Source organism: Oncorhynchus tshawytscha, linkage group LG11, assembly GCF_018296145.1.
Source record: "Oncorhynchus tshawytscha isolate Ot180627B linkage group LG11, Otsh_v2.0, whole genome shotgun sequence".
NCBI classification, from domain to species: Eukaryota; Metazoa; Chordata; class Actinopteri; order Salmoniformes; family Salmonidae; genus Oncorhynchus; species Oncorhynchus tshawytscha.
This window is the reverse complement of record NC_056439.1, coordinates 42,458,146-42,480,807: the sequence shown is the minus strand read 5'-3', so window position 1 is coordinate 42,480,807 and position 22,662 is coordinate 42,458,146. Positions and strand designations below refer to the sequence as shown.

At 42.8% G+C, this 22,662-nt stretch overlaps 1 protein-coding gene across 1 annotated transcript in view; it reads left to right on the top strand.

Annotated features, from left to right (window-relative positions):
- Positions 1-5,222: 5,222 nt before the first annotated feature.
- LOC112262212 (arf-GAP with SH3 domain, ANK repeat and PH domain-containing protein 2-like) overlaps positions 5,223-22,662 on the top strand; it is a gene marked incomplete at its 3' end in the record, with an annotated part of 79,440 nt that continues 62,000 nt past the window's right edge. The window contains 1 exon segment of the mRNA XM_042330148.1: positions 5,223-5,788. Coding sequence (XP_042186082.1) covers positions 5,663-5,788 — 126 coding nt within the window.

Below are 22,662 nucleotides of genomic sequence, written 5' to 3'. Positions count from 1 at the left end.
TTCCATTTCCCTCAGTATAGTTCCATTGTCCTACTGTAGACCAAAAAGAGCCTGAGAGACCATTCAATTCATGCCTGCATTCAGTCCATTTGTCTAACAAGCATAGGTTTAGTGTGCCCACAAAACAACATCTTTCGGAAAGGCCAACAAAATTGACTGTGCCAGAGTAGCTAGGCATTCTTATTTATGGCAATTGCACCCTCTTCATGTTAATCCACAAGAGACAATACCAAATCAGAGCACGTACTGGAATGTTATATTCTTCAGATCGAACATCAGCTTGCTCAAATCCTGTTTGAAAGTGGAAAATTATTTGCGTGGTTCTTTCACCTGCTACTTACACAGCCCTGCGAAGGAATAAAGGCCCGGCAGTGGAATTAGGAAAAAGTGACATTACAACCATCTTTTTTATTTTACTAGGCAAGTCAGTTAAGAACAAATTCTTATTTTCAATGATGGCCTAGGAACAGTGGGTTAACTGCCTGTTCAGGGGCAGAACAACAGATTTGTACCTTGTCAGCTCAGGGATATGAACTTGCAATCTTTCAGTTACTAGTCCAACGCTCTAACCACTAGGCTACCCTGCCACCCCAGATCATTGCTTTGGCATGATGTTAGTTTCCCATAACAAGGAAGTGCCAAGTCAATGAAACTTAATTGGATGTGTGGGGTTTCTCTGACCAGAATCAGAAGACGGAATGTACCAGAACCCCACCCCATGGGTCGGCCTTTGCAATGTAGGACATAATGGTAATCATGAACATCCAAGAGACCTTTAATACAGAATTATGTCTGTTTTGGGCTGCTGTCCTCTGTGTCTGTAACTGTCTTTGGTTCCTGGATCCTGTGTAAGTAATACTCCATATCGTATGAACGTGAATTATGTATCTCTACACTGTAGGATGATTATTGTGAAAGAAGAAAGCCGTTTGGCATCTTCTACGTCAAAGGAAATGCAGAATCAAGGGATTGTTGGACTTGTGTTAGGTGCATTTGAAATTCTAATTTCAAAGAAGTTCTCCTCCCGCAGTGCCAATACCTTTATGTCATGCATTGATATCTGCAGTAACAAACACAGTTGGCTTTCCGAGTTGATATTCACTGCGTCTGATATTTTGATTATTCTCTGTCCGGCAGAGGATGTCCACTGACGAATAAACAATCTTATTTTCAGTTTATTAGGCAGACTGACAGTTTCTGATTTTGAAGCGCTTCGTTTTTTTAGTTTTTTAAATTTTTTAAATTTAACTTTTATTTATACAGGTTTTTCTCATTGAGATAAAATATTTTTTTCAAGGGAGACCTGGTCCAACAGCAGCAGGGGGAACAACGTTTCAGACAAAACAACTTACATACACTAACACAACATGAACAAAACTATAGACATACATACAGTACAACAATGACATATAACGTAAAGAAACACAAATGTCATAACTAAAAAACAGCTGTCCTAAAGACAATTACACTCTTCTATGATATTTACACCAACTGTTTAAACTCCACCAATGTGACTAGATGATCAAATTGGCAACAACTCGGCTGTAGAAACCAACAACAAAACATTGAGGCATTTCAATATGGATACTGGTTTTAATCCAAGACTATATGTACATCCCACTGGGCGAATCAACGTTGTTTCTATCTCATTTCAATGAAACTACATTGAACCAACTTGGAATAGACGTTGAATTGACGTCTGTGCCTAGTGGAATGTTATGTTGGCAAAAAGAAAAGTCTGTCCTTGAGTTTCATTTTCAAACTTTCGATGGGCACAGGGATAGATAATCATCCAAGGCCCAGAGTTTCCCAGTCAGGTCATGTGGTCAGGAGAACCCCGAGCCCATACAGAGAGGAGTGAATGATAATCCTTTCAACCACATCCCAGAGTGTGACCATGTGCAACAATGTGAAAACATGTTAATAATCAAGGTGGGATGTGGCTACCTTTGGCCTCAGTGCTGTAACTCTGGCTGGCAGATGTTCATTGGGAGTGAGGGTCAGCCCGAGCCTCCACACTATCAACTAGTTCATTTAGCAGCATGTTGAGAGGCGTTGCCCAGCTAAGATGTTCATTGGGAGTGAGGGTCAGCCCGAGCACCCACACTATCAACTAGTTCATTTAGCAGCATGTTGAGAGGCGTTGCCCAGCTAAGATGTTCATTGGGAGTGAGGGTCAGCCCGAGCCTCCACACTATCAACTAGTTCATTTAGCAGCATGTTGAGAGGCGTTGCCCAGCTAAGATGTTCATTGGGAGTGAGGGTCAGACCGAGCCTCCACACTATCAACTAGTTCATTTAGCAGCATGTTGAGAGGCGTTGCCCAGCTAAGATGTTCATTGGGAGTGAGGGTCAGCCCGAGCCTCCACACTATCAACTAGTTCATTTAGCAGCATGTTGAGAGGCGTTGCCCAGCTAAGATGTTCATTGGGAGTGAGGGTCAGCCCGAGCCTCCACACTATCAACTAGTTCATTTAGCAGCATGTTGAGAGGCGTTGCCCAGCTAAGATGTTCATTGGGAGTGAGGGTCAGCCCGAGCCTCCACACTATCAACTAGTTCATTTAGCAGCATGTTGAGAGGCGTTGCCCAGCTAAAATAATGTGTTGGAGGTACTGAACACAGCCCAGTGTTGTGATTTAAAAGCTGCCCAGGGTCCCAGCCTGCCGCTGGGTCTCTATTTATAAATGGTGGTGGCCCTGCCGAGGTTGAATGAACCAGGGAACATCAGCAGATTCTTCATCACAAAGCCCAGAAAAAACACAAGCCTACTGGGAGCTGAGTGAATCGCTCCTTCAAGCTCCCTCTGAAAACTACAGCGTGGGAGAGACTTTTTTAATTATTATTATTTTTTTTTTAACTTCTCAACAATGTTTTGGAAGCAATATGAAAGTTTAATATCTATTTATGGCTGTACTTGCTAAAAAACAAGTGAGTGTTTCCTCCCATGAGGATACTCTGCTCACTGTATCATGGCAGTACTAATATGACTAGATATAATTGGTGTATGCTTTTCTAGTAGAGTGCACAGAGATAGAGATAGTAATCCTCCACTAAATTATCATTTTAATTAGTCTTTTGTTCTGACGCAGCAGGGTGCAACGCTAGCATCGCCATAGTAGAAACTCCTTGTCAGTGTTAACATTAGTTGTATGAATGCTTCTTAAAATGGGAGCCTGCCTTCCCTCCATGACCAAAGGTGGACAGAGAGAGGAGGCAGGAAACATGATGAGGAAGTGAACTGGAAGTGATCCTCGTGTCATAAGAACCAAGTGTTCAGGTCTCTGTCTCGTTCTGCCTTCCTGCCTATATGTCTGTCTGTCTGTCTGTCTGTCTGTCTGTCTGTCTGTCTGTCTGTCTGTCTGTCTGTCTGTCTGTCTGTCTGTCTGTCTGTCTGTCTGTCTGTCTGTCTGTCTGTCTGTCTGTCTGTCTGTCTGTCTGTCTGTCTGTCTGTCTGTCTGTCTGTCTGTCTGTCTGTCTGTCTGTCTGTCTGTCTGTCTGTCTGTCTCTCTATTGGTCTTTCCTTCTCTCTACATCTCTCTCAATCCGTCTCCTTCTCCTCTTGGTGAATTAGGCCTACTGAAATGACAGAAGGAGTCAATCAGGATTAAGGCTTTTACATTACAAAGTCTACCTGCTCTCTGGAGCCCTACAGGAAGAAAGCAAGTGCTACAGGAAGTTAGTGTTATCATCCATTCTACAATAAAATAATAATGAAACGAGAGAGAATTGGACATATTTTTAAACTACTATTTTCTCATATGACAGGCAGGATTGTTTGATGTAGCAACGTCAAAAGAAGGCTCTTCTGATAAAGACTTAAATATGCATGTTCTGTATTTAACACTGTATTCAAAGAGCTCATGTTTTCCTCAAACATGAAAAGTATCTACATTTTTATCCATCAAACAGCATGGAAAATATGGTGATATAGCCTAACCCTTTTGCAAATGCACCATAAAATAATTAATAATGCACTCTCTAGTGACTTTCCAAGACTTTGAATGTCAAGCTGTTGCTAATAATTATTTAATTTCATTTTATAGTCCATTCAAGTGGCAGCTAGCCTTGCACAGTGGTTCCCAACCTTTTTTGGGTTACTGTACCACCAACTGAATTTTGCCCTGCCTGGAGTACTTCTGAAGTACCCCCTCACGTGCATTTTACCAGTAGGTCTATGGTGTCATGAGTCTTCTCAAGTACTCCCTGTGTAACGGATGTGAAACGGCTAGCTTAGTTAGCGGTGCGCGCTAAATAGCGTTTCAATCGGTGACGTCACTTGCTCTGAGACCTTGAAGTAGTAGTTCCCCTTGCTCTGCAAGGGCTGTGGCTTTTGTGGAGCGATGGGTAACGATGCTTCGTGGGTGACTGTTGTTGATGTGTGCAGAGGGTCCCTGGTTCGCGCCCGGGTATGGGTGAGGGGACGGTCCAAAGTTATACTGTTACATTGGTGCCGTGACCCGGATCACTGGTTGCTGCGGAAAAGGAGGAAGGTCAAAAGGGGGGTGAGTGTAACGGATGTGAAACGGCTAGCTTAGTTAGCGGTGCGCGCTAAATAGCGTTTCAATCGGTGACGTCACTTGCTCTGAGACCTTGAAGTAGTAGTTCCCCTTGCTCTGCAAGGGCCGTGGCTTTTGTGGAGCGATGGGTAACGATGCGTCGTGGGTGACTGTTGTTGATGTGTGCAGAGGGTCCCTGGTTCGCGCCTGGGTATGGGCGAGGTGACAGTCTAAAGTTATACTGTTACACCTGTTTATAGGCCAAGTACCCCCAGGGGACCTATTACACCTGGTTGGGAACCACTGGCCTAGTGGTTAAGTGTTGGGCCATTCACCAAAAGGTCACTGGTTTGAATCTCTGAGCCCACTAGGTGAAAAACCTGTCAATAGGTACTTAATTTCTCCTGTAAATTGCTCTGGATAAGAGCATCTGATAAATGACAAAAATGGAATTGACTGAAGTAGGTCAAAACAATAAATGAACTGTAGTTTAATGTGCGTAGGAATTAAGAAAATAGATCTTAGTCTGACACAGTTTAATCTTAAAATTGATGGAAACATAATAATAAACAGATTCAGAATTATTTATATAGGCTATTTCATGAGTTTTGATCTACCTTAAAAAACCTCTGGATGCCGCTGTAATGATGACAGAGACCACGCCTTCCATTGACTCTGATTGGGTCAAATTGACCAGCTGGGGATCTCCATTGGATCGTGCACATCCATTGAATCCCTCCTTCACCTTTGTCAATTTCTGAGCTTGCATTAGAACGCCTCGTTGTTTCCCACGCTTGGAAAGAAGTTAACAGGCTTTTATCTGAGGTTCGGAAGAGAGAGGACACCTACAGAAGAGAAAATCATAGAAGCTTAATCTTTTTGGATTTCCCTGCAAGTCGAGTGGGACCCGCCAAATTAACGGGGAAGAGCAGTGACCGCGAGCCATCTGGAATCGAAAAGGCTACCGCAGCGACTGTTACAATCAGGCGCGCAACATTGTTGCAGTGTGACTGCTCGAGCGCGAACAAGGGAATAACACACATCTAGCAATGGTTTACATGAGAGCATTTTATCAGACTTTTATATTATTGTAAACGTAAACTTCGAATTAAATCCCGGGTGTTTAACAGGAAGGAATACAATATATTTTCTAAAAGGATAAAGTATGCCGGACCAAATTACAGTGTCCGAGTTCATGGCGGAGACAAATGAAGATTATAAAGCGCCAACTGCATCAAACTTCACCACTAGAATGTCCCACTGTAGGAATACCGTGACTGCTTTGGAGGAGGTGAGTGGTGTGGTGAATTCCAAAGCCTATAGGCTACTTCAAGGTCCACATTCGGTAGCATCACCGGACACGTCGAAGGTTATAATGCATTACTTAGACCTAGTTGTACCTATGTCGGTTATAAAGGTACTCTAAACTAACTGGCCAAAATGCTATATTATCACAGTAGGCTTTTTTCCTGAATGGTTGGGCGTTTTCATCAAGCACTAGAGCCATTTGCTCTGCATTGCTCTCACACAGAGGAAAGTGGAAACTTGTTTTCTCCAATTAGGCTACTAATCGTAATTTATTGTACACCGTTCTGATGTTGTTATGTACAGAATATAACAATAGCCACTTAGTTTTTATTGGATAATAGAACCGCATAATCGGTATTAGCTGCTTTGTTTACTTGGGACATCTCCTTTGACCATTAGTTTACAATCAACGATTTCAAAAACGAACATCTTGGCCCAGATGACAATATCGAGAGTTTACCAGGAAAACATGGACAGTTCAATGGAAACAGTTATATCATACAAACAATGGCTCTACATTTTCTTTATTTAAAAAAATTGAATGTCTATTGAGGAATAGAAGAGCTTTGCAATTAATGTGGCACCTGTTCAATAAATTCGGTATTTATTTTGCATCAATAGGCCACGCCCGAGAATAGGACTTTTCCTGTGGTTTATAGATGGGTTAGCTTTGCCCCAGTATCTGTGCGTTTGAGAGGTCTTCATCAAACTTGCAGGTCGTTAACAGAAGGATCACTTCCGCTTTGTTCTATGAAAACCCACCCCCACCACCTAACCCTAATGAGAGCACTGACTGAGCATTTCCCACATGGTTATCTTTTATTTTATTTGTGTCTGTTGTGTATTAACAGTTAAAGATGTCATCCATAAATGCCACATTTCATAGCAGTCATGTGTTGGGATAATACTAACTGGCAGTCAAAGGAGACTCACCCCTTGTTCATGTCCCCAAATCTGCTTTATTGCTGTTGTTTGCATGTGCTGCTTATCTTCATCCATGTTCATGAAATGCTGCTGGAGGGACAGTAGCTTCATTTTATTTTTTACCTTTGTAAGTTCAAGTAACAAGTAACATAAGTTGCATGGACTCTCTGTGTGCAATAATAGTGATTTTAGATTTTTGAATGAGTACCTCATCTCTGTACCCCACACATACAATTATCTATAAGGTACCACGGTCAAGCAGTGAATTTCAAACAAAGATTTAACCACAAAGACCAGGGAGGTTTTCCAAGGCCTTGCAAAGAAGGGCACCTATTGGTAGATGGGTAAAAATAAAAAAGCAGACATTGAATATCCGTTTGAGCACGGTGAAGTTATTAATTACACTTTGTTTGTATTGATACACCATCTAGTCATTAGAAAGATACAGGTGTTCTTCCTAACTCACTAGGCGGAGAGGAAGGAAACCACTCAGGGATTTCACCATGAGGCCAATGGTGACTTTAAAACAGTTACAGAGTTGAATGGCTGTGATAGGAGAAAACTGAGAATGGATCAACATTGTAGTTACTTTACAATACTAACCTAATTGACAGAGTGAAAAGAAGGGACCCTGTACAGAATACAAATATTCCAAAACATATTTTTAAGCATAGTGTTAGATGCATCATGTTATGGCTAAGCTTGTGATCGTTAAGGACTGGGGAGTTTTTCGGGATAAAAACAATTATGTAAGCACAGATAAAATTCTAGAGGAAAACCTGGCTCAGTCTGCTTTCCACCCGACACGGCGAGATTAATTCACCTTTTTTGGCAGGACAATAGCCTAAAATTCAAGGCCAAATCAACACGAGTTGCTTACCAAGAAGGCAGTGAATGTTCCTGAGTGGCCGTGTTACAGTTTTGACATAAATCTACTTAAATCTATGGCAAGACCTGAAAATTGTTGTTTAGCAATGATCAACAACCAATTTGACAGAGCTTGTTGTAAGGCCTCATGTCTGTTTGCCCAATTAGACACTGCAGTAAACTGTGAACACCTCTACATATTGTGTCCAGCCAGTTGCCTGGACTCAGTAATGTACTCACAAGGTGCCTTGGATTGCAGCAGTGTTTTTGAATGTGTCAGTGTCATTTCTAGACCCATGTTCCTTCTTACTGCTCTAGTATTGTAATTTATGAGCTATGAAGAAATGCAAACCATATTTGATTAATCCAGCTGATTTTAAGGAGGTGAAAGGTCATGTGTGTGTGTGTGTGTGGTAGGTTAATCATGCCTATCAATGGACACTGCCACTGGGCACTGTCAATCAGAGAAGCAACGCCATATTATTATTTAAATAGGCAAACAGACAATTCCTATTCCTCCCTCCATGTTAATGGCTTAACAATAAAGATCTGCTTTATTTTCTGTATACACTAAAGGCTTTCACATGGGCATTAGGTGACATCACAGTCTAGCGTGCATAAAGGAGATCTGATGGCGCTGTTTTGGATGCCCAGCATTGTGCTGATTCTGTGACTAGAGAATTGTCTTGCTATAAAATTGCTAGCGTCTCCATTTTGCCCTTGAAGTGACAGCTGAGGACTGTCTGAATGTAGCCTACTCAAGTCTGTATTTCAGGACTGAAAAATGTCGACAGGGCAGCAATGTTTCGCAATATATAGAAAACCATTGCCATTTCAGTTTTGATCATTGCCTTTGAGGCCTACACATTTTGGCATCCAAGTTTTGGTTTCACATTAAACTAGGCACTTCCGTGCTAAGGCTGTACTTATTGGAGTGAGAGATTAATTGTGGGAGAGGTGTGATTTAGTGTGAATATCTGTGGACCAGATGGCATGATGTCTGCTTCACGTGGGCCGATTCCAGTCCTGTGTGATGACAGCTTGTCTCTTATGAGTGCTCTGGAATGAGTGTTGTGCTCACCCTTCATCCTCAGATTGGACTGATGGCATTGACCAGGTCTGTTCAGATGAGCCTGCTATCCCCACAGTGTAGCACAGGGAGACACACTATCTAGGAGAGACTGCCACTTACAGGGCTTAATGGGACCTAGTCTGTTGTGTGATTTATTTCTACATAAACCAATTACAGTGGACAGAACTTTAATTAGGCTTGTGGATTGTAAAAGCTTTGTCTCTCATCTCCAAATAAATGGGCTTAATGTGTCCAGCAGAGGTGGAGCTACTAAAAGAGTTACTCGGATTACTGTGGCCTAAAAACCACAACTATAAAAACAGTTGGTCCACTAAGAGGATGTTTGTGCCTTGTGTCATTAATGCCCCTCTGGGTTGCTGTAAAATGAGGCAACTTCTCCATGCCTTTGTGCTACCTGCCTTTGTTGTCATTTTACAAGAGATATTAGTCCGATCACATACATTCTCATTTTGAGCAAGGAGGTCTCTTTGACTGTGCAGAAGTTACTTTGCTTTGGCCACAGTCACAATGGGAACGAAGCAAAGTACTAAATTGCTGGTCTGACTGACTATCAGCATTGAACAACGGTTGAGTAATCCATAGTGCTTTGATGTGACTGTTCTTTTGGTTTTATGGAACTTCAGCCGTTTCTGATTTATGGGTTGCAAACAAACTGCAGTTTCCTACTCAAAGGTAAATGTATGTTACAGGATAGCGCATCAGAGTGTGAAACCCACACGTGTTGCATTAACTGGGCCTATCCTTTGTGTTGGCCTGTAAATTGGATGATGTTTCATGTTCCCGGACTGCACCCATTGTGCAAACACGGGCCTTCCTTTCACAGAGAAACATTCCTGGATTCTGAGCATGGCAGTGGCCCACACACAATCACAATAGGGGGTCCAATGTTGGACCAGCCAGGCTCATTGACTCTCTGTCTCCTCCATACATACTGCTAATTTTTCTCAGTTGAATCATGTTGTCCAACTACATGGTTCTGGTGGGGCATGTTGTCCAACTACATGGTTCTGGTGGGGCATGTTGTCCAACTACATGGTTCTGGTGGGGCATGTTGTCCAACTACATGGTTCTGGTGGTCCAACTACATGTGGTGAGGCATGTTGTCCAACTACATGGTTCTGGTGAGGCATGTTGTCCAACTACATGGTTCTGGTGAGGCATGTTGTCCAACTACATGGTTCTGGTGAGGCATGTTGTCCAACTACATGGTTCTGGTGAGGCATGTTGTCCAACTACATGGTTCTGGTGAGGCATGTTGTCCAACTACATGGTTCTGGTGATGCATGTGGTCTCAACTGCATGGTTCTGGTGAGGCATGTTGTCTCAACTGCATGGTTCTGTATGGAGATTATTGGGAAGTATCAGGGGAATGACCGTGGCATTCGGGGCAACTGTTTGCACCAGCCCTAATCTCATGTGCTGAGTCTGTTCTATGTATCTGGTTAACAATGAGGAAGTGGTCTCCACTCCGTACTTGGTGGTTTCTAATTGAATTCCCCAAGATTGTGAAAAGCAGTGGATAGCGGATGTGGTGAAGGTGACAAAACACAAAGCGCATTCATTTCTTTAGGAAAACAGTCCTAATGTTAGAAACAAACATCATTGTTGTCATTCAGAGAGAATTATTTATTTGCCAAGCTACACACAATAATCAACAGGTTCCTCTTTGCGTACTGAGAAATGGATGCAACTTATATCCGTTATAAAAAGATAGATTATATCAACAATCTTCCAGCCACCCCAGGCTGCTTCACTCTGTGGTGTGTAATCTGAAGGCTGAACAGTAATATACTCCTGACTGTATCTACAGGCAAATAGTAATAGGTTTTCTCATGGAGCCCGCTGTGTGTAAATTGACTATATGCAAACAATTTGGTATTTTCTTCCCGGGCCAGTGGAAGGCATCGCCTCATCTACTCTGAGATTCCTGGGCATAGTCTGTGGGACCCACCAGGCTGGGCTGGAGTCAGCACCTGTAGCGCAGAACAGGTGGCACGGAGGAACGTTTTAACAAGGCCTCAGACACCAAGGATAAAGTATGCAGAGACAATCGATGAATGAGCTGCCCAGACTGCCAGCCACCTTGGCCTGCATCCTCTTAAGGACGTTATTAATACTTTGTGTAATTGAAATGATTTCGCTGGAAGGACCACCACATTTAGACCATTTCTCCTCAGAGCTTTGGACCAAACATGCCCCATAGTAAATATGATCCCCTGCCAGATTCTGTCTGAACTGGTTAATGACCTACGGTTGTTCCATCTGGAAGCTGGTTGTATTTTTTGTTGCTGTTGTTTTTTGTCTCTTTTCATTCTTTATCTTGGTCTTTTTTATTTTTTTAGCCAATGTTTTTTGTCTACATCCTCACTTCTGACAGTCTAGTTAGCAAACAAGAAGAAAAGCCATGTGAGACCAATAAAATTAGATTTGATTTGGTATATATTTATATTTATTTCACCTTTATTTAACCAGGTAGGCAAGTTGAGAACAAGTTCTCATTTACAATTGCGACCTGGCCAAGATAAAGCAAAGCAGTTCGACACATACAACAACACAGAGTTACACATGGAGTAAAACAAACATACAGTCAATAATACAGTAGAAAAATAAGTCTATATACGATGTGAACAAATGAGGGAGGTAAAGGCAAAAAAAGGCCATGGTGGCGAAGTAAATACAATATAGCAAGGAAAACACTGGAATGGTAGAATGGTATCACACAACCTTTCTATCGGAAATTATGAAAAGTCCTCTTTTGTTACCCTAAGAGTACCCAGCATGTTTCCTCCAATGTGTGTGTTTGAAGCGTAAGGTATCTTGCATAACTGGAGCCAGGGACAGCAGGCTCCCTGTTATCTCCCAGTCTCAGGCTCTCTCTCTCACTCTTTGGGGCCTTTCTACAGATGAGAAGCCCCCCCGTGTGGCTAAATAGTGGGAGGGGGACGGGTCACGGTACTTTCCCTATCGATTTGGGGCCTGGGCTCCCCTTGGTGACCCTGGGCTGTTGGGATACAACACTGCCACAACACAGGATGATTCATCGGAATAAGGGGGTGCGAGGCAATCTTTTTAATAGAACGGTGTGTGATCGGAGAGAGGGGTCAGGAGTGCACCAGCCTTTGTTGTGCATGGGGTACATGGGAGTGTGGAGACCCACCGTCAGCTCCTTTTTAAGTGTTCCTGACATGCTGTGCCTCTTCATTAATGAACTACTTCATTGATTTGTTGCCATGGCCTCTACAGGGGCAGAGCAGTTTCCTCAGAAATTATTTTAATTGTGTTGCTGGGTTGTCGTGTTCACTTAACTGCAGTGGGAGGGCCTCCCGAGTGGCGCAGCGGTCTAAGCCACTGCATTGCATTGCTTGATGTGTCACTACAGCCCCAGGTTCGATCCCAGGCTGTGGTACAATTGGCCAAGCTTCATCCGGATTATTGGAGGGCTTGGCCGGCCGACATGTTCTTGTCCCATCGCGCTCTAGCAGCGGCGACTCCAGCGGCGACTCCTCTAGCGACTCCAGGCCGGGTGCCAGCAAGCTGACTTCGTTTGCCAGTTGTACAGCGTTTCCGACGACACATGGGTGCGGCTGGCTTCCGGGCTAAGCGAGCAGTGTGAGAAGCTGGATATGAGTAAGCCATCAACAAGGTCTTATGATGTCATTAATGGCTAGATTTAGGTTGTTCTTTACATTACTGGATATGCTGTTCGCAATTATGCCTCTTTCAACAGATTTTCTACATTAGTCAACAAAAGACGGGTTAATAGACTCTGTTTTAGAAAACAAACTCTGGAACTTTGTTTTAGATATCCTTAATGTCCTTCCTCATACTATATCCACTTGTCAAGCAGGTCTGCCTCCCTGGAGAGTTGGGACATGCACAATGTACCCATTCTGTCCACATATTGTAAAGCTGAAGAAAAAAAAAACTACAGAAATGTGCTGAGAGATTTAAGCTGTTCCCAGAGGGGCACGAACTTTAATACAGCTGAATGTATTATGCCTCTGCCTAATGTGTTTCTGTCAAAGTAGTGCCTCTGCCTAGCGTGTTTCTGTTAAAGTAGTGCCTCTGCCTAACGTGTTTCTGTCAAAGTAGTGCCTCTGCCTAGCGTGTTTCTGTTAAAGTAGTGCCTCTGCCTAGCGTGTTTCTGTTAAAGTAGTGCCTCTGCCTAGCGTGTTTCTGTTAAAGTAGTGCCTCTGCCTAGCGTGTTTCTGTTAAAGTAGTGCCTCTGCCTAACGTGTTTCTGTCAAAGTAGTGCCTCTGCCTAACGTGTTTCTGTTAAAGTAGTGCCTCTGCCTAACGTGTTTCTGTTAAAGTAGTGCCTCTGCCTAGCGTGTTTCTGTTAAAGTAGTGCCTCTGCCTAGCGTGTTTCTGTTAAAGTAGTGCCTCTGCCTAACGTGTTTCTGTCAAAGTAGTGCCTCTGCCTAGCGTGTTTCTGTTAAAGTAGTGCCTCTGCCTAGCGTGTTTCTGTTAAAGTAGTGCCTCTGCCTAACGTGTTTCTGTCAAAGTAGTGCCTCTGCCTAGCGTGTTTCTGTTAAAGTAGTGCCTCTGCCTAATGTGTTTCTGTCAAAGTAGTGCCTCTGCCTAACCTGTTTCTGTCAAAGTAGTGCCTCTGCCTAGCGTGTTTCTGTCAAAGTAGTGCCTCTGCCTAGCGTGTTTCTGTCAAAGTAGTGCCTCTGCCTGCCTCTGCGTGTTTCTGTTAAAGTAGTGCCTCTGCCTAACGTGTTTCTGTCAAAGTAGTGCCTCTGCCTAACGTGTTTCTGTCAAAGTAGTGCCTCTGCCTAACGTGTTTCTGTCAAAGTAGTGCCTCTGCCTAACGTGTTTCTGTCAAAGTAGTGCCTGTCAAAGTAGTTTCCAAAGTCACCAGTTGATCCTTTCCAGGTGAATGCAGAGTCTCACTCCAAGTCCCTCAAGCATCCTCAATGCTCCTTGTATGCAACTATGGCACTTTGCATTTGGCATTGCTAAGTTTCCGCCATGAGGCCTACACATTGGTAAATACGAGCAGACCAGAAACTGTGTTTACGCTGACTGGATTTTATGGGGAGCTAGACACATTTGGTCTTAATTTACCCATCCCTCCCTCACGCTGAGCTTTCATCAGTCCCCTGCTAATTTATAAACTTTGTTAAATACTTCCTTATTAAGTCAAACAGACTCCTTTAAAATGGTGCTGTCGGGTCTCTTTCCTGATTTTCCACCCTAGGTAGTTCAAAAGCTCTCTTTTTTTTTCATTCAAAGCTTGACATTTGTATTCTCAGTTGGTATACTCTGGGCATAATCAGATCCTGAATTTCCAGTTCAACAGTTGTTCATCGTACAGCCTACCAGAACATTCCCACAGAGTGAATGCGGGTCACTGTGTCACACCTACAACCAACAGTCTTGAGTGTGATTCAGTAAAAGTGTACTGCACCTATGGGGATTGGCCAAGCTCCCTGTTTTGTCTTTATCTGACCTTTTCACCTCTTAATCACTCTATTAACGACCAATCATTGAAGTTCCACTTGTCTTCACTGCTCAGTCACCTGAATCTTCAAGCACTTCACATCAGTAGTATACAGCACCTTCAGTAAGTATTCACACCCCTTGACTTTTTCCACATTTTGTTGTAACAGCCTGACTTTAAAATTGATTAAATTGAGATGTTTGGTCACTGGCCTACACACGATACCTCATCATGTCAAAGTGTAATTACGTTTTGTGAAAATGAAAAGCTGAAATGTCTTGTCAATATTTATTCAACCCCTTTGTTATGGTAAGCCTAAATAAGTTCAGGAGTAAAATGTGCTTAAGTCACATAATAAGATTCATGGACTCACTCTGTGCAATAATAGTGTTTAACATGATTTTTAATTGACTACCTCACACATACAATTATCTGTAAGGTCCCTCAGTCGAGCAGTGAATTTCAAACAGATTCATCAACAAAGACCAGAGAGGTTTTCCAAAGTGTTTTTTTTATCCATTATTTTTCTAGGTACGTTGACTGAGAACACGTTCTCATTTGCAGCAACAACCTGGGGAATAGTTACAGGGGAGAGGAGGGGGATTAATGAGCCAATTGTAAACTGGCAATTATTAGTTGACCGTGATGGTTTGAGGGCCAGATTGGGAATTTAGCCAGGACACCAGGGTTAACATCCCTACTCTTACAATAAGTGCCATAGGATCTTTAATGACCTCAGAGAGTCAGGACACTTGTTTATTGAGACCAGAGGAAAGAGCACCTCCTACTGGCCCTGCAACACCACTTCCAGCAGCATCTGATCTCCCATCCAGGAACTGACAAGGACCAACCCTGCTTAGCTTCAGAAGCAAGCCAGCAGTGGTATGCAGGGTGGTATGCTGCTGGTGATGCTGTGGCAATGCCTCGCAAAGAAGGGCACCTATTGGTATGTGGGTAAAAAAACAAAAGCAAACATTTTAATATCCCATTTGAGCATGGTGAACTTATTAATTACACTTTGGATGTTGTACCAATACGCCCAGTCCTTTCTAATTCAGAATTTGTAGTTTTTTTGCAACAAGGCACTAAAGTAATACTGCAAACAATGTAGCAAAGAAATTCACTTTTTGTTCTTATTACAAAGTGTTATGTTTTGGGCAAATCCAATACAAGACATTAGTGAGTACCACTCTCCGTATTTTAAAGCATAGTGGTGGTTGCTTCATGTTATGAGTATGCTTGTAATCGTTAATGACTGGGGAGGTTTTCTGGATAGAAAAAACAGAATGGAGCTAAGCACAGGCAAAATCCTAGAGGAAAACCTGGTTCAGACACTGGGAGACATTCAGCTTTCATCAGGATAATAACCTAAAACACAAGGCCAACTATGCTGGAGTTGCTTACCAATCTTCCTTAGTGGCCGAGTTAAAGTTTTGACTTAAACCTACTTGAAAATATATGGCAAGACCTGAAAATGTCTGTCTAGCAATGATTGACAACCAATTTGACAGCTTGAACAATTTTGAAAAGAATAATGGGAAAATGTTACACAATCCAGGTTTGTCAAGCTCTTAGAGACTTACCCAGAAAGACTCACAGCTGTAATTACTGCCAAAGGTGATTCTAACATGTATTGACTCAGAGGTGTGAATACTTATGTAATTTACATTTCTGTATTCCATTTATAATACATTTGCAAACATTTCTAAAAACATGTTTTCACTTTGTGTTTAGTTGGGTGAGAGAGAAAAATAAATTTTAATCCATTTTGAATTCAGGCTGTAACACAACTAAATGTGGAATAAGTCCAGGGGTATGAATAGTTTCTGAAGGCATGCTCTTCAAGAGGTGATGATATTACAACCAAATAGTTTATTCTATTTAACAATCCTTTGAACGATATGTAGTTTTCAATGATTTTAGCAGAGCTGGGGGCAAGGAGCAGCCAAATCGAACACTTTGCACCGTATTGCCATGTTTTATTGATGACTACCTATAGCCTTTAGCCTGTAGGTGTTCAGATCTGGCTGTGGTTGTTTTGTAGCTGTTCCTCCTTGTGGTCAGCTCTGCCCTAAACCTTCACACGGTCTCTCAACAGTATCTTGGAGAGAGTGGGTCTATGTGGAAACTATGCTGTTTTTTAAAACTTTCTGAAGGCACTGTATCTTTTCAATTGTTCCCTGTAAATCGGTAATGTTGAGAGGAACAGCTCTTCTCACACGGTCTCAAATAGCCACTAAGTGTTGAAAATCCCAAATCCCTCTGCTTTCCAGGCATGCCACATCTTGTCCAGTGTTCACAGGCAGTGGTTGCTGAAATGAAATCTGAGAATCATCTTGCGCCCAAACCCCAACCCAAAGACGAATTTGAAAGTTTGTCAACGATGGTTGAATAAACCAATCTGCGGTGTGGAATGTTGGTCCTCATGTGACAAAGTGTCCATATGACACCCCATTGACAACAAAGGAAGGGAAAATGTCTTTGAAGTGGTCAATTTCAGGGCAGAGGGTCATTCAATTGGCAAGTGGTTTCTCCAGACACAAATGGAGCCATCCATTGATGTAGCCTTTAGCTACACCAGAGTAGGGCTGGGCAATATGGCCTAAAAATCATATCTCCATTTTTTTTTTTCAAATATATGGGCAATTCACTCTAATGTACTTGTCCTCTTGCTCAGTTGTGCACCGGGGCCTCCCACTCCTCTTTCTATTCTGGTTAGGGCCAGTTTGCACTGTTCTGTGAAGGGAGTAACACACAGCGTTCTATGAGATCTTCAGTTTCTTGGCAATGTCTCTCATGGAAAAGACTGACGAGTTTCAGAAGAAAGTTCTTTGTTTCTGGCCATTTTGAGCCTATAATCGAACCCACAAATGCTGATGCTGCAGATACTCCACTAGTCTAAAGAAGGCCAGTTGTATTGCTTCTTTAATTAGCACAACAGTTTTCAGCTGTGCTAACATAATTGCAAAAGGGTTTTCTAATGATCAATTAGCCTTTTTAAAATAAACTTGGATTAGCTAACACAACGTGCCATTGGAACACAGGAGTGATGGTTGCTGATACAGAGCCCAATGCGTTTCTTTGGGCTTAATTTGGACCCTTATCTTGTCGCCTGTTTTCCTGTCTTTTGGGTAGACTCCTGTTGTTATGGCGGAGACATGTGCATCTCATCAGATCTCTGGTGTAAATGGGAAGGTGTGCACAGTACGGAAGGAGACAAGACCAAAATGACAACATGAGAACAAGCAGACATAAACACTCATAAAAACTTGATTATTGCAATAAAGGCATTTGGAATATCGTGCAAAAACATACATTCTGAATAATCAAATTCAATTGATATATTGCCCAGCCCTAAACCAGGGATTCGGCACTGCCTGGCTTTCTATTTCGAACCGGTGTTTTTCTTTGCAGGTTTTAGTAACTCTGTTTTATGTCCTCACCAAAGTGTGAGGATTACTGCTGGCAGGTGGTGACTGTCCAGGTCTAAGGATTTCCCTTTTGTAGTTTTCACCAGTGAGTTTTAAAGCACCAAACGCCTATGAGTTGTGTTTGGACAGTTTTCTTTTTTTAATAAGTGAAAGTCTTTACCATATCAAATTTTATTGGTCACATACACATGGTTAGCAGATGTTAATGTGTGTGTAGCGAAATGCTTGTGCTTCTAGTCCCGACAGTGCAGTAATAGCTAACATTAATCTAACAATTCCACAACTACCTAATACACCCACATCTAAAGGGATGGAATAAGAATATGTACATAAACTCAGGACCGTTCTTTCAAAGATAATTTGTAAAAATCCAAATAACTTAGATCTTCATTGTAAAGGGTTAAAACACTGTAACCCATGCTTGTTCAAAGGACCATAAGCAGTTAACCTCTAGCGTCAAGCAATCCCGTATCCGGGAGCGTAATCATAGCCTCAAGCTCATTACCATATGCAACCTTAACTATTCATGAAAATCGCAAATTAAATGAAATAAATATATTGGCTCACAAGCTTAGCCTTTTGTTAACAACACTGTCATCTCAGATTTTCAAAATATGCTTTTCAACCATAGCTACACAAGCATTTGTGTAAGAGTATTGATAGCTAGCATAGCATTAAGCCTAGCATTCAGCAGGCAACATTTTCACAAAAACAAGAAAAGCATTCAAATAAAATCATTTACCTTTGAAGAACTTCGGATGTTTTCAATGAGGAGTCTCTCAGTTAGATAGCAAATGTTCAGTTTTTCCAAAAAGATTATTTGTGTAGGAGAAATTGCTCCATTTTGTTCATCACGTTTGGCTAAGAAAAACCCCTGAAAATTCAGTCATTACAACACCAAACTTTTTTCCAAATTAACTCCATAATATCGACGGAAACATGGCAAACGTTGTTTAGAATCAATCCTCAAGGTGTTTTTCACATATCTATTCGATGATAAATCATTCATGGCAGTTGGGTTTCTCCTCTGAAGCAAATGGAAAAATGCACGCAGCTGGAGATTACGCAATAATTTCGACGGAGGACACCAAACGGGCACCTGGTAAATGTAGTCTCTTATGGTCAATCTTCCAATGATATGCCTACAAATACGTCACAATGCTGCAGACACCTTGGGGAAACGACAGAAAGTGTAGGCTCATTCCTGGCGCATTCACAGCCATATAAGGAGACATTGGAACACAGCGCCTTCAAAATCTGGGCCATTTCCTGTTTGAAATTTCATCTTGGTTTCGCCTGTAGCATCAGTTCTGTGGCACTCACAGATATCTTTGCAGTTTTGGAAACTTCAGTGTTTTCTTTCCAAAGCCGTCAATTATATGCATAGTTGAGCATCTTTTCGTGACAAAATATCTTGTTTAAAACGGGAACGTTTTTTTTATCCATAAATTAAAAGAGTGCCCCCTATATCCAAGAAGTTAATGAACATGCACTTGTGGAACGGTCGTTAAGACACTAACAGCTTACAGACGGTAGGCAATTAAGGTCACAGTTGTGGACACTAACTTTCTACTGACTGAAAAACACCAAAAGAAAGATGCCCAGGGTCCCTGCTCATCTGCGTGAACGTGCCTTAGGCATGCTGCAAGGAGGCATGAAGACTGCAGATGTGGCCAGGGCAATAAATTGCAATGTCCGTACTGTGAGACGCCTAAGACAGCGCTACAGGGAGACAAGACAGCCAGCTGATCGTTCTCACAGTGGCAGACCACGTGTAACAACACCTGCACAGGATCAGTACATCTGAACATCACACCTGCTGGATAAGTACAGGATGGCAACCAGGAATGCACAATCCCTCCATCAGTGCTCAGACTGTCCGCAATAGACTGAGAGAAGCTGGACTGAGGGCTTGTAGGCCTGTTGTAAGGCAGGTCCTCACCAGACGTCACCTATGGGCACAAACCCACCGTCGCTGGCAAAAAGTGCTCTTTTTTTTACCTACGCAAGTCAGTTAAGAACAAATTTTTATTTTCAATGACGGCCTAGGACCAGAGGGCTAACTGCCTTGTTCAGGGGTAGAACGACAGATTTGTATTTTGTCAGCCTGGGGATTTGAACCTGCAACCTTTCAGTTACTAGTCCAACGCTCTATCCACTAGGCTACGCTGCCACTCTTCACTGATGAATCACGGTTTTGTCTCACCAGGGGTGATAGTCGGATTCGCATTTATCGGCGAAGGAATGAGTGTTACACTGAGGCCTGTACTCTGGAGCGGGATCGATTTGGAGGTGGAGGGTCCGTTATGGTCTGGGGCGGTGTGTCACAGCATCATTGGACTGAGCTTGTTGTCATTGCAGGCAGTCTCAATGCTGTGCGTTACAGGGAAGACATCCTCCCTCATGTGGTACCCTTCCTGCAGCCTCATCCTGACATGACCCTCCAGCATGACATGCCACCAGCCATACTGCTCGTTCTGTGCGTGATTTTCTGCAAGACAGGAATGTCAGTGTTCTGCCATGGCCAGCGAAGAGCCCAGATCTCAATCCCATTGAGTACGTCTGGGACCTGTTGGATCGGAGGGTGAGGGCTAGGGCCATTCCTCACAGAAATGTCTGGGAACTTGCAGATGCCTTGGTGGAAGAATGGGGTAACATCTCACAGCAAGTACTGGCAAATCTGGTGCAGTCCATGAGGAGGAGATGCACTGCAGTACTTAATGCAGCTGGTGGCCACACCAGATACTGACTGTTATTTTTTGCTGAGTTTATAAATATATGGTTGAGTGATGACTGAGCGGTACAATAGATGGTATAAAAAACAGTATATACATTTGAGATGTATAAGATATGTGAACATTGTTAAAGTGGCATTATTTAAAGTGTCTAGTCATCCATTTATTAAAGTGGCCAATGATTTGAGTCTGTAGGAAGCAGCCTCTCTGTTAGTGATGGCTGTTTAACAGTCTGATGGCCTTGAGGAAGAAGCTGATTGTCAATGTTACAATTACACTGATCCTCAGTTTACCATTTTGTCTACCTTGTCGGGTGTTTTTTAATGGACATGTTGTGTTTATTCTTGCAGGTATCAAATCAAATTGTATTTGTGACTTGCGCCTAATACAATACTAATACTTACCGTGAAATGCTTAATTACAAGCCCTTAACCAACAACCAAGCTCCTCTCGACTCCTACCTGCTGTCAAGATGCACTCGCAACTGCGCACTTCAGCCAGGAAGCTATAGAAGGGGGATGTGTGTGCGGTCAAATGTTTTTAAATGAGTTGCTGCTTTCCCACTTCTGTTTGTCCTCCTCTCGACGGAGAGGCCGAAGGCCGAGCGCTCACCCTGTGCCGCGCATCTACAGCTTTTTCACATTCTCTGTGTCGGGAGGGTCTCTGCCACAGCAGCCTGCTCCCCACGGTCGTAGCTGCACATATAGACTTCATTACCCAGACTCCCCTCTGCCTTGTTTAATCCCCCACCCCCAATCTTGCTACATTTCTCAGAAATATAGGCCTAGTGAATGAGGCCCACAATCCAGTAATAACTGTACGCCATTTACAAACCAGGGTGGTATAGAATAAACCCTAAGTCAGAAACACTGAATGCACAGCAGTCCTTTCTTTTCAGGGTGTTAGGTTGCTCTAACTATAACATCTATAAAAATTGGATTAGAATCAAAGTCCCTTCCCAGTACCCCCAATGAATTAGATAATTACCCCAGACTGCCCCCTTTCTTGGCGAAGTTTCAACTCGCGTCACTGACTGTTTCCTTGTATGACTCCGGCATTAGGGGATTTTTTTGTGTGATACCAGACGGGAACCAAGCGTGTTTTGTGGGTGTCCCTCCCTGCTCCCTCCCATGCTCCTCAGCAGTTCAGACCCCACACGACTGCTTTGTTTTCTCTGAGTGGGAGTTTGTGGTAGTGGGGGTCTGGTTGAAGTGTGCTGGGGTCCAAGCCACTAGACATGCCATCATCAAATAGTACTGTGAAAAGAACAATGAGGTAGGGTCGCCCCTGTCACTATACAATATGCAGTCATCAAGGAATGCCTTTTATTCTAAGGAACTAATCTAATCCTGGCACTTTGATTGCCTTTCGTCTCAGGGAGGGAAAGCACAAGTTCCCAGATTGTCAACATATCTTTTTCTCATGTCCCTTATTCACTGAAACATCTGCTCTTTTTACTTATCTTGCCCAATTCCTCCTCCCCTGGCCTTACGATGGCCTTGGAAACAGTGGACATAAAATACGTCTCTGTGTGTTTTGACAGAGAGGCAATTTTTTTGTTACAAAACAAAACTAGTCTCTAGCCAATGTGATGATAGCGTAGCCTAAAAATACAAATCTATTTTAGGAAAACTACTTAAAACATTACACTGTTGTTATTCCAAGACTTCCACCCTCATTGGTTTCACATACAGTAGAAGGAGAAAGGGAGGTTAAAATCTACTCCAAACCCACAAAGAGACTGTAAAATGGATGCTCTATAAAAAGCTCATGAAATAAGAATGACCCTCCCCAGCTAATTTTTCTCCATGTTTTTGTTTGGGAGACTGTGGATAATGTAGACGGTTTTGGGAGACCGTGGATAATGTAGACGGTTTTGGGAGACCGTGGATAATGTAGACGGTTTTGGGAGACCGTGGATAATGTAGACGGTTTTGGGAGACCGTGGATAATGTAGACGGTTTTGGGAGACCGTGGATAATGTAGACGGTTTTGGGAGACCGTGGATAATGTAGATGGATTTGGGAGACCGTGGATAATCTAGTGCAAGTGCGTTAGGTATTAGGCCTCGCCTACTCAGCTCATATCTAAGCCAGGCCCAGACAGCAGATGTGGGGTCTGTGTTGGTCAGCCATTCTGGGTTTAAAGGCTGTCTGGCAGGAATGGGCGTTTTTCTCCAGTCATGACACTGACAGCCAGGGGGAAGTGGGATGGTAGTGGAGCCAGAGAGATTGTTAGTGTGGTTTGGAGGAAATAGGATTCCTATATGGTCATGGATTGAATTGTAAAGCCTTAAAATAAGGTCTTTGCTCGTCGTTTTCGTATTATTTTATAGCCAATTAGATCGTACAAGGATTTTAT